The sequence below is a fragment of the Mesoplodon mirus genome, assembly GCF_964341445.2.
Source record: "Mesoplodon mirus genome assembly, chromosome: 15".
NCBI classification, from domain to species: Eukaryota; Metazoa; Chordata; class Mammalia; order Artiodactyla; family Ziphiidae; genus Mesoplodon; species Mesoplodon mirus.
Window position 1 is genome coordinate 678,800 of NC_138991.1, and position 11,822 is coordinate 690,621.

Genomic DNA, 11,822 nt, shown 5'->3' on the forward strand with positions numbered 1-11,822 from the left:
CAAAAACCCCTCCTCCTCAAAGTCCCCACAGCCAGCCGAGCCTCCACTAAAAGACAATGCAACAAAGTCACTTTAATGTCCTTGCTCAGGAGACAGCCCAGGACACTGGTAGGTGGGCTCAATGGTCAAGGAAGTGTCAGGAACCCCTGCAGCCTGTCTCCTCTCAGCAGTGGCCACATGCCCGAGGCTGGCAAGGCGGCCAGCTGTGAGGGCGGGCCCCTCCTCCGGTGGCGTCCTAGCTGTCGAGCGACAGCTGGTCTTCCTGCGGGCAGCGGGAGCCGGGGTCCCTGAGCTCTGTCCACGCCACGTGTGGGGCCCTAGAACTCGGTCATCTTCTTGTGGGTGTCCGCCTTCCTCTGTTCCCTCTGCAGGCCCGCCTCCTGGGCCCGGAGCTGCCCCAGCTGCCGCTGGGCTCCCGCCAGCTTCTCCTGCAGCTGGGCTGCTGTCAGGCTGTGCCTGGGGAGGGGCCCGCCATTCAGCACTGCCTGCCACCCTCCAGCCCCTCCTCAGATCCGGCCCGCCACTCAGCACTGCCCGCCACCCTCCAGCCCCTCCTCAGATCCGGCCCGCCACTCAGCACTGCCCGCCACCCTCCAGCCCCTCCTCAGATCTGGCCCGCCGCCCTCGGGTCGGGGCGAGCTCTCACCCAGGCACCACGGGCCGGGGTGCGGCGTGGCCCGGGCAGGGCCCACACGTACCGGCCAGCATTGCGGGCAAGGGCCTCCTGGATGCCCTGGATGGCTCGCTGGGTCTGCTCGATCTTCTCCTCCGTTTGGAAGAGCTGCAGGCTCAGGGCGCGCTTGGCACTCCTGCTGGCGTGGTACACCTCCTCACCACTCCTCCTCCCCGGGGGCGCCACCCCTGCCTCCAGGGCCCCAGGAGCCCCGCCTTTCAGCTTCTCGTTCAGGAAGTCAAACACATTGCGAGACGGTGGGCGGCCCCTAGGCCCGCGCCCTCTGCCCCGGCATTTTGGGGGCCTGCTGGCGCCAGCCTGGCTGCCCCCGGTCCTCTTCTGCAGGATCTCCGCGCACTGGTCCAGCGACTTGCCTCGCGGCAGCACCACAGCGTGGATGGGCTCCACCCGGCCCTCCGCGTGCCGGCCCAGACCTGGGGGTACACGGAGCTGGCACTGCCCCTGGACTCCGGGGCCGTGCTGAGGGAGCCCTTCGCCCCGCCGTGCAGCGCACACTCACCCTTGCCAAACTCATAGCCCATCTTGGCGAGGAGTCTGGAGCCGATGCCCCGCGTGTGCACCTCCCAGCCGGCGAAGGCAGAGCTGCAGGTCCCGGCGTCGGCAGCACCAGGTTCCACCACTGCGAGCATCAGAGGGCAACAGCTTAACCCAGCTGGACGCGGGGCACCCTGGGCTCCGGTCAAGGTTAGCCCAAGAGCTCAGCTCTGGGCCAGGGCCAATCCCCGGCACCCCTGGCTCCCTGCCAGTTGCCCAGGGCTGTGTGGTGCGAACGACAGGCAGAGCCTGTGGCAGAGCCCAGCCCTCTCCACACTTCAGGGTCACGACCTGCTCACGTGGTGGCCCCTTTCCTATTCCCTGGAGGTGGGTGCTGCCGTTCCCCTAACAGGAGTGCCCGCCTCTACCTGCCGGCTCAGTCCTCCCCGCCATCAGCATGGACAACTTGGCTAACGGATCGCAGGCGGACACCCCCCTGGGGGAGGGCCAGACACTGTTAGCCAGTTCCTCTGTCCACCGCCAGGTCCCCGTGCCCTGCAGGAAACCGTCCCTTCCTGTGCGTCCCATCTACTGTGGCTCGCGTGGGACTGTCATCATTCTGGGTTTCTGCACCTGTGGGTCTCCAGACCTGCCCCAGACCCGTCACGCACCCTCTCGTCTCCCCTGCCCGCGGTGGGGGCCTCGCGCCTGCCCCCTGCCCCGACTGTGTCCTCCTACTGACCACAATATGGGACCCTGCCAACCAGGAGCCTCTTGGCGTGGCAGCAACCATACCTCGAGCACAGCTGGGGTCGTCCACGTCACTGCTGTCCGAGTCAGAGGAGCCTGCGGGCTCCGTGCGCAGCGGGGGCAGGATGCTGTCCCCCTCCACCACGGCCTCTTTCAACAGCAGAGAGTCAAATTTGACCGTGTAGTAGCCACTGTCCACATCTGGAGGGGCACAAGGCAGCAGCGCAGTGGCCTCAACACATGGAAGGAGACACTCTGAAAGCTGGGAGCAGGGCGGGGCCGAGGCCAAGGCGGGGCCTTGCTCCTCTTGGGCGTGGGGTGGGATCCCAATGCCCAAACAGAGGAGGGGTTGGGCAGGACTAACGTGTGACACACGGGGAGGGCTTCCCAGAAAGGACCCCGTCAGGGAGGCCCCGGGCAGCCTCACCAGTGATCCGCGCTGGGTACCACAGGCCATCCTGCCGCTTGGCCAGACACGCAGAGCCGGCCTGCAGGGAGCTCAGGTCTGGGTCCTGGAAAGGGCGCAGCTCATCCACAGAGACCACCTGCCCGTGGGAGAACCTGCAGAGAGGGCCATAGGAATGCAGACTCAGATACGGCCACCAGGGCCCCATGAGCCAGGAGGATCCAGTCTACCTGCCTGGAGACCGCCTGGACAGGAAGGATGGACAGGGAGACAGACACACACATCTACATACATATCTGCTGAACACGTGTGTACAAACATATGACACACAAACCCATGCACACATGTACACACATCCACCGAACACACACGTGTACAAACACGCACACAGTACACACCCACGCACACATGCACACACAATACACACTGAACACGAGTATACATGTATGCACACAACCCATGCGCACATGTGCACACACCCATACATGCATTTCTACACACATGTGCACAATACACACATTTATGCATGCATACACGTGTGCGCACACACATGCACACATGTGCACACATACACGCGCACACAAGTATGCACGTGCACACTCATACACACGTGCACACACATGCACACAAACGTGTGCGCACACAGGTACACATGCACACACACGCACACTTACACAGCATACACAAGCACTCACCTACACACATATGCAATGTACATGCACACGTGTATGGACACGTGCACACGTGTACATATGTGCATGCACATGTACGGACACACACACACTTGTGCTTGTGCTCTCACTCTCAGGATGGACCTGGGTACCCTGAGGAAAAGACGCTTCGAGTTTCTCCCCAGCCTTCTGGGCTAGAGTCATGTACACACAGGCACACACATGGCTGGTAGACATCCTTGTGATGAGAGCTCCCTGGCGCCTCTCCACCAGATACAACAGGTCATCAAGGCAGGTGTGTCTGCGTGCTCTCACAGGACTGAGTCCCCCCCAGGCAATTAGAAAGAGCTGGTCGTAATAGTGCTGCCTCGACTTCTAGACGTCAGTGAAACAGTGAAACCAAAACGAAAACCGGGAGGGAGGAGGTGGGGGGGGAGTGGGAACAGAAGGCTGCAACCTCTAACTTCGCCAGATAAAGACAGGAAGCAACCACGCACACGTCTCCTGCTGCGCCCCCAATGCAAGGAGGAAGCGGTTCTAACCCCAAGAGAGTAAGTGAAGACGGGCACTCGCTCCGGACACACAGGCAGCCCTGCCATGGCTGGTCTCCTGGGTGGAGTCCATGGGGAGAAAGGAGAGGAAACAAGGCATTTCAGTCACCTTCCAGGAGCAAACAAAGGTGGCCTCGGATGCCTCCCTGGCGGGGTTCTGGCCAGTTCCTTCTCACCCCTGACTGTCCTCAGGCACCCAGGGTACTACCAACGGCCAGTGGCACCAGCAGCTGCAAAACTGGCCCACGTGTCCTGCAGTGGGCACGGTGGTTGAAAAGCCCTCTTCAACTGAGGAAAGATGCCCAGACTCGGTGAATTTGGCCAAACACCCCCTCAACACACCCAGACACCACAGACGCCACCAACTAAACTCCCTGCAAGAATCTTTGGGGGCTTCCCTGGTGGCGCAGTGGTTGAGAGTCCGCCTGCCGATGCAGGGGACACGGGTTCGTGCCCCGGTCTGGGAAGATCCCACATGCCGCGGGGCGGCTGGGCCCGTGAGCCGTGGCCGCTGAGCCTGTGCTCCGCGACGGGAGAGGCCACAACAGTGAGGCCCGCGTACTGCAAAAAAAAAAAAAGAGAATCTTTGGTACTCTTAGAAGCCCTAAAATTTGGTGTCCCCCTTAATCCAGCAAGCGCTTCTAGGGAATGACCCTAAAACAACAATAATGGAAGTATGTAAGGACTGAGCCAGAAGGATGTGACCCAAACATGAAAGACTTGGAAATAACCTAAGTTCCCAACCACGGGGTGTAGTTAACAGCGTGTCCATGAAACGATGTCATCTGAGAGCATAGGCAGCCTGAGGAATGGAACCAGGTGCCCCCGGGAAGAGCCTCTCATACAACGAACTTCACGCAGGACAGAGGAGGTGTTACCAACGAGGCAGGAAAAGACACGCTACGGATTTCATAGGGAAAACATTAAAAGTTGGTTTTTCCCATACAAACAACCCCAACGACACCCAACTCGATCATCTGCTTCACAACATTCACGAAAATACACTCCAGAATAAGTAAAAACTTGAACCAGAAAACAAGCACTTAGAATGAGTATACGCCACAGCTCAGTTTGGTTGATCCCAGGAATGCAAGGGTGGTTCAACACACGAAAACCGTTCAATGAGACGGAGCACAGTAACAGAAAACCAGCAGGTCAACGGATACAGAGAAGATACTTGAAACAAATCCAACACCCTCGCATGGTAAAAACACTCAGGAACTTCCCTGGAGGCACAGTGGTTAAGAATCCGCCTGCCGATGCAAGGCACACGGGCTTGAGCCCTGGTCTGGGAAGATCCCACGTGCCACAGAGCAACTAAGCCCGTGCGCCACAACTACTGAGCCTGCGCTCTAGAGCCCGCGCTCCACAAGAGAAGCCACTGCAATGAGAAGCCCGCGCACCACAACGAAGAGTAGTAGCCCCCTGTTCGCCGCAGCTAGAGAAAGCCCGAGAACAGCAACGAAGACCCAATGCAGCCAAAAAAAAATTTTTTTTAAAAAGAAGCAAAAGTACCTCTATTTGTCAATGACATAATTGTATATATAGAAAACCCTAAATAATCCACAAAAAATCCTATTAGAGCTAAAAAATGAATCTGACAGTGTTACAGGATATAAGATCAACACAGAAAGGTCAGTTGTATATTAATACACTAAAAATGCACAATCTAAAAATGAAATAATTTCATTTACAGCAGCATGAAAATGAATAAAATACTTAGAAATAAATTTAACCAAGGCTTGTGAACTACAAACATTGCTGAAAGAAATTAAAGACCTACATAATTGGAAAGAGATCCCATGTTCATACATTAGAAGACTTCATATTATTAGGATGGCAATACCACCCACATTGATCTACAGATGCAATGCAATTCCTATCAAAATTCCAATCTTCTTTTACACAGAATTGGACAAGCTGATTTTAAAATTCATATGGAAATGCAATGGACCTTGAATAGCCAAAAGAATCTTAAGAAAAAACGTTTGAGGACTATGTACTTCCTGACTTCAAAACTTACTACAAAGCTACAGTCATCCAAACAGTAGGTATTGGCATAAACACATCCAGTCCATTGGTGTGGACCAATGAACTGGATGAGAGAATCCAGAAATAACCCCTCACACACATCAGTCAGGTCTCGTCAGGGGTGTCATGACAATTCAATGGGGAAAGGACAGTTCTTTCAACAAATGGTACTGGGAAACTGGATACCTACATGCAAAAGAATGAACCTGGACCCTTACACCATTAGAGCATGTGATTTACAAGGGAAATTTTCAACAATATTTTATGTCAAAATGGAGTAAGTTATATGAAATATTCAAGGAAAGTAATACGAGACAAGAATCTCATACAGTAAGTCCCCTACCTACGAACCTTCAAGTTGCGAACTTTCAAAGATGCAAACATGCCACTGCATGCCAGCTGTTGTACTGTCCTGCTGTACTTTTCAGGGTACTGTAAGATTAAAAATGTTTTATTTTTGTGTTGTTGTTTATGTATTACTTGTGTGAAAAGTATTAACAGCCTATTACAGTACGGTACTCTATAGCTGATTGTGTTTGTCGGGCACCTAGGCCGACTTTGTTGGACTTATGAACAAATTGCACTTATGAACACGCTGTCGGAACAGAGCTCGTTCGTGTGAAGGGGACGTAATGTAGTCAACAAAACTGCTCTTCCAGAATAAAAGACACAAACAGAACCTAATCAACATGCCAGATCTCCGGAAACATTATTCCTGTGAGCCCTTCCTGAAGAATCTACCAGAAAACGAGTCTCAGACAACTGAAACGCTAAAAAGACCCCAACAGATGGAATGATGGTAAGCATGAAATGCAAAGGTCCTTCTAGAACTAAGGTTGGGAATAAAAGGGAAACAACGGCTGTCACGGCCACAAGACCCAAAACGCAGGTCCAGTGCAACTACAAAGACAGAGGGAGAGTGTGGGTAGTCGTACATGTAAAAATGCTTTTAACAGTTTTCAATCATCATAATTAAAGAATGAATGTTGTTATTCTGAGTGTCCTGTGTGTGTAAAATGGGATAAAACAAATTAATTATGGGTCCTTTGGAGCCATATGTCCATATGTCCAATTCCCTATGTCCTTGAGAACCAGAGTCCTGGCGTAAAGAAGGAAATACGGATGTGATCCAGAAAAGATTAAGTAGAAACACTGCAGTCCTTAATTTGAATTGGAAATATCAGTATAAATTCACAAGGTATTTGTCCTTAAAAACATAAGTATGTGGTATGGGTACATACACTAACACGTACATTAGTGTGTGTCCACCTATATTTCCTAGTTCCGTCTGCTGAAAAAGCCTACAGCGATGAATCAACTAGCAGCAAAGTGCATCCCAGTGCCCCCACTATGGGTTGTGAAATACCATCTCCCATTAAAAGAAACCAGGGCTTCTTGGAGACTTGGGTGCCTTCAGGTCTGGGGTAGGAAGAGTGCAGATGACTGTGGGAAACCCTGACTCCTGGGGCTGTGTCAAAAGGATGTGGGAGCCAACCTGAAGAAGCTCCCACTTGACAAGGGTGAGACAATTTCATTGTTCTTTCAATAAAGAACAGAATCTGGGCTTCCCTGGTGGCGCAGTGGTTGAGAGTCCACCTGCCTATGCAGGGGACACAGGTTCGTGCCCCGGTCCGGGAAGATCCCACATGCTGCGGAGCGGCTGGGCCCGTGAGCCATGGCCGCTGAGCCTGCGCGTCCGGAGCCTGTGTTCCGCAATGGGAGAGGCCACAACAGTGAGAGGCCCGCGTACCGCAAAAAATAAAAAATAAAAAAAATAAAAAAAATCAGAATCTCTGTGGACTGAAATTCATCAAATATATTTCAATCCATCAGTCCATATGGATATTAAATATTTTTTAAAAGCCAATTTATCACCTCAGGATGAAAGAGAACCAAATTGCTATCTTGGAAACCAAGGAAACAAAACAGAAAAGTCCGGCATTACCCTGCCTTTTCCATCTGACCTGTACCACTAGGTAGCCAAATTGTAGACAAGGAAAGGCATCTCTCTATAACGGTCGGCTAGTAAATGAACTGACAGAATTAAAGAGATCTTTTTTGCAATCCACACTGTATCAGTGGATCTCGGCGTTGAGCACCGTTGGCAGCTATACATCAGGTGCCTCCTGACGAAAGCACAACACCTAGAGACATGCCCAACTGGGGGTCCTGAGTGTGACCAGGTCCCTGGGTGCAGATGCCAGCCTGCGGTGAACACAGGAACATGCTGGGCTGCACCAGGGCGGTCGATGATGGTCAAAGGGTCTGGTCCTTCAACAGTGAAACTGTGAGGCCAGGAAAGGCGGGGGTGGGAGGGGGCGGGGTGCAGACACAGCAGCCTTAAAAAGCGAGCGAGATTAAACTACAGCGTTTACACCCCAGCCGCACCTGAGTGACAAGCAACAAAGAACACAAGGAAGTGATCATCATAAAAGTCTAGAGAGTGCTTCTTTTCGGAGGACGGAGAAGGCTGTGCCTGGGCTGAGGCAAACAGAGGGGCTCCTGGGGTAATTGGCAAATTTGTAGTTTTGATCTGAGCAGCAAGTACTAGGGTGTTACAATGATTCCTCATGCTATTTCTTTACTTCCTGTCTGATTTTATTTTACAATAACAAGATAAAAATTTGAAGTTCGTTGTGTCCTTGCTACATGTTAGCTACTGTTCAATATTCTTTTACTTCTACTAACGCATCCCGTTCTCCCAACAACTGCGAGAGACATGCTCATCTCTGTCTTACGGATAAGGATATTGAAACACAGAGTGATGAAGTTACAACAAATGTACGAAAAAATGCTCAATCTTGCTAATAGTCAAGGAAATACAAGTTCAATCAAGATCACCTCCCCAGCTCTCAGTGGGCACGAATTCACAAGTAAGAGAATGTGACCGAGGGTGACTATGGAGCAGACCAGGGACTGGGAACCGCACAGCGCACAAGGACAGAAAATGCGTGTGTTCTCCACACTGCTACACACCGGGGACATTCTCACCAGGGACAAAAGATGTGCACTAGGATGTTCACAGCACGTTGCCCGTAATAAATAACAACTGGGAAACTGGACTTCCCTGGTGGTGCAGTGGTTAAGAATGCACCTGCCAATTCAGGGGACACAGGTTTGAGCCCTGGTCCGGGAAGATCCCACATGCCGCGGAGCAACTAAGCCCGTGCGTCACAACTACTGAGCCTGTGCTCTAGAGCCCACGAGCTACAACTGCTGAGCCCGCGTGCCACAACTACCGAGCCTGTGCTCTACAGCCCGTGCTCCGCAACAAGAGAAGCCACTGCAATAAGAAGCCCGCGCACCTCAACGAAGAGTAGCCCCCGCTCACCGCAACTAGAGAAAGCCCGCACGCAGCAACGAAGACCCAACGCAGCAATCAATCAATCAATTAATTAAAAGAAACAAACAAACTGGGAAACACCAGGAGACAGAACAAAATGTGGCATATTCATGAGGAAAATAACACAGCAGTTAAAATGCACAAAATAGTCCTATAAATATCAACGTGGACTTTTCTCTGTGAGAAGAGCTGCAAAATGAAGCATCCTGCATGCTAACCATTTAATTAGAAAATAAAACACAAATATGTCCTATTCACAGATACACGTGTCTATAAAGGTCTCACGTATACTAGAGAGAAACACACCACAGATGTGACACCAGGCCTCCCAAGAAGGGGAGGGGACTGCGACAGAGTGGTGGGTCACAGGGTGCTTCAACGCTGTCTATTTCATCTTTAAAATAAAATTTTCAGATAAAACTTTCAATAAGTAAATTTTAAAAATCCAAAGCAAATGCAAGAAAATAACTATCCGACCCGGGTGGTGGTGAGAGGCATGTTCGTGGGCTGCATGGGTTGGGCCTAAAGCTGACAGCAGGCAGCAGCTGAGAGCAGGGCAGAGGGGAGCCGGCTCGTCTCAGAGCCTGGCTGCCTGGGAGCCCCAGCGACCCCAGCAGCCTCACGGCCTACCTGGCGGGTCTGCTGCCAGGTGAGTTAATACGCGTGAAATCCTCGCAACGGTGCCTGCCCAGGGACACGTTAGTTCTCATCCCCACACAGGACGTGGCACAGGGACGGGGAGGAACCCTCCAGAGGGACCAGAGGCAGAAAGGATGGAAGGCTCCCTCCTCCGCTCCTTGACTGTTGGCTGAGGAGAGGGGCGCGCCCACCCCGTGGGAGCTGGGGGAGGCCTAGGACTGATTTGTCGTGCACTCTCCTGTATGCACGCTACGCCTTTCACAAAACTGACTGGGAAAGAAAGGAAAAAAGGGGGAAATGTAGCAAATAAGACTTTGGGCTCAGCAAGAATCTATAAAGAAACAAGACAGCGGAAGAACTGAAGGAAGTTACCCCGGACAATTGGCTAAAAAAGAAAATCATCTCCTGGAAATCTCGGTCAGTATTCTTTGCAAAAAAAAAGTAAAAAGAAGCAAAGTTAAAGTCATGTGCTTAAACAAAAAGCAACATCATTACAACTGTGGAAATGTGAATGCGAACAAAGTATTGCTGTTAAATTCCGTAAGTGTGATGGCGACATGGGGATAGTTTTTAAAATAACATCCTTATCACTCAGGTTAGGGTGGTATTCTTAAGTATTTATAAGTGAAAAGCCCAGTAATTTCTACAACTTGCTTTAAGGTAATCCAGAGGCAGGAAGAGTTGAAACAAGACTGGCACGATCTTGATGGACAATGACGCCTGAAGCTGGAGCACGGGCAGCCTGTACACTACTCCCTCTAACTTCATATGTGTTTGACAACCTCTATAATAAAGTTTCTATAATAAAAGCAAATTTTAGAAGTTTCATTCTGAAGAATAAAACTGGTGATGGGGGCGGAGCGGGGGGAGTCCATTCTTTTCAACATCAGCCCTTCCATACTTCTTCATCTACCCGGAGAAAATCCAATTAAACACCTAAACAAGAACACTGCTAGAAGAATCCCCTGCCCCCCAAGTTCTCTTCTTGTCAGCACTCTGCTGGGCAAAGACGGACAAAACTCCAAAACTTCAAAGCCCAGAAAGCCCACCTAGCCCCTGATCCTGTCTGCAATCCACCCCCCCCCCAACGCCCCCAGGGGCCCCGGGAACCTAGGCCTTACCTGCAGCTCTCCTGGAAACGGCACTTCCCCTCCAGGAAGAATGGGCAAGGCTTCAGGGACTTGTGAGTGGGGTAGAGATAGAGTACGCGCACGCCCGGGGCGCCATCATCCGCCTCCTCGGTGCCCACGATCATGGCGTTGTGATACTCCAGGGTGCCCCAGGCACTGTAGTAGGGGGCATTCACCTTCCTCCCACTCAGCTCTGCCCCGTCCTCGTCCTCCCCCTCGTCCTCCTCCCGCCCAGGCTCCGTGGGTCCTGGCCCGGTCTCTCTCATAGGAACAGTCTCCAATTCTGCCTCGGGGGCTACTGGCACCTCCACTGCCTCAGCAATGGCCTTCTGGAAAGCCAAGTACTCAGCGTCCTCCTGGGCTGGGCGCTCTCCATCCAAGGCCGCCAGCAGCTTGCTCTTCCTGACGGACACCAGGCTGGCCTCAGTGAGCTCGATCAGCTCCTTCAGGTCCCCCTGCAGCTGGCGCAGGTCTGCCAGCTCCGAGGGATCCAGGCCAGTGCCCAGAGCCAGCTCCACCTGCTGCAGCTGCGCGTCGTAGGTCCGGAGGGCGGTCTGCAGGCTCTCCTCGTCCATCCTGTCGGGAGGGGCCGGGTCCCTGGGTCCTCAGAGGGGAGGCGTGGGAGCCAGCGCTGCGGGGAAGAGAAGCCGGATGAACCCGGGACCGGCCGCCCCCGCGAGGCCGGCACTGAGCGCTGGCCAATCGCCGCCCTCGGCGGACAGCCTGCGGAACCGTGAACCGCCCTGCCTCCCGTTTGGGCCGAGAGAAGTTTCCAGCTCCGAGAAGAAGAGCCAGAGCCAGCCCTTGGCCGCTGCCCCCACGGCCTCCGCTCCCTTCCCGGGAGCTGCCGTCAAGTTCCCCCCGATGCCTCCGGCCGGGCCAACCCCCCAGGGCCCGCGCCGCCCGCACCCGCTCGGCCTGCCACCAAGGGCCCAGGCCCCGTCGCCCAGACCCCGTCGCCTCCGGCCCGGCCCTCCTCTGTGCCGTCTCCCGGCTGCCGCCACAGACGGCCTGCCGGCCTCACCGGCCAAAGCCGCCCGGCGCCCGCTTCCGCCCCCGCAGCCGACAGGAACTTCCGCCCGAGCGCCAGCGCCGCCGCCGCCGCCGCCGCCGCCGGAAGTGCCTGGCGCAGG

At 53.6% G+C, this 11,822-nt stretch overlaps 1 protein-coding gene across 2 annotated transcripts; it reads right to left on the reverse strand.

The window, feature by feature from the left end:
• Positions 1-47: 47 nt before the first annotated feature.
• On the reverse strand, positions 48-11,809 carry ZGPAT (zinc finger CCCH-type and G-patch domain containing). Of its 2 annotated transcripts, none has more exons than XM_082645028.1 (7): positions 11,714-11,809; positions 10,681-11,320; positions 2,346-2,479; positions 1,964-2,119; positions 1,194-1,313; positions 699-1,107; positions 48-456 (listed from the first exon to the last, which is right to left on the reverse strand). In XM_082645028.1, the coding sequence occupies exons 2-7, from the start codon at positions 11,262-11,264 to the stop codon at positions 318-320; spliced, it is 1,542 nt and encodes a 513-aa protein (XP_082501154.1). In that variant the 5' UTR covers positions 11,265-11,320; positions 11,714-11,809; the 3' UTR covers positions 48-317. The 2 variants fall into 2 exon arrangements, with proteins under 2 accessions (XP_082501154.1, XP_082501153.1); XM_082645027.1 differs by having other exon boundaries at positions 11,599-11,756.
• Between the last annotated feature and the right edge of the window lie 13 nt (positions 11,810-11,822).

Bases quoted from the DNA above. Each gene is read 5' to 3' on its own strand.
- ZGPAT (XM_082645028.1), bottom strand. From the start codon at position 11,264: ATGGACGAGGAGAGCCTGCAGACCGCCCTCCGGACCTACGACGCGCAG. The intron at 2,480-10,680 runs GTAAGGCCTAGG...CCCTCTCTGCAG, and splicing joins CGTTTCCAGGAGAGCTGCAG to GTTCTCCCACGGGCAGGTGG. The intron at 457-698 runs GTACGTGTGGGC...GCCCCTCCCCAG, and splicing joins CTTGCCCGCAATGCTGGCCG to GCACAGCCTGACAGCAGCCC.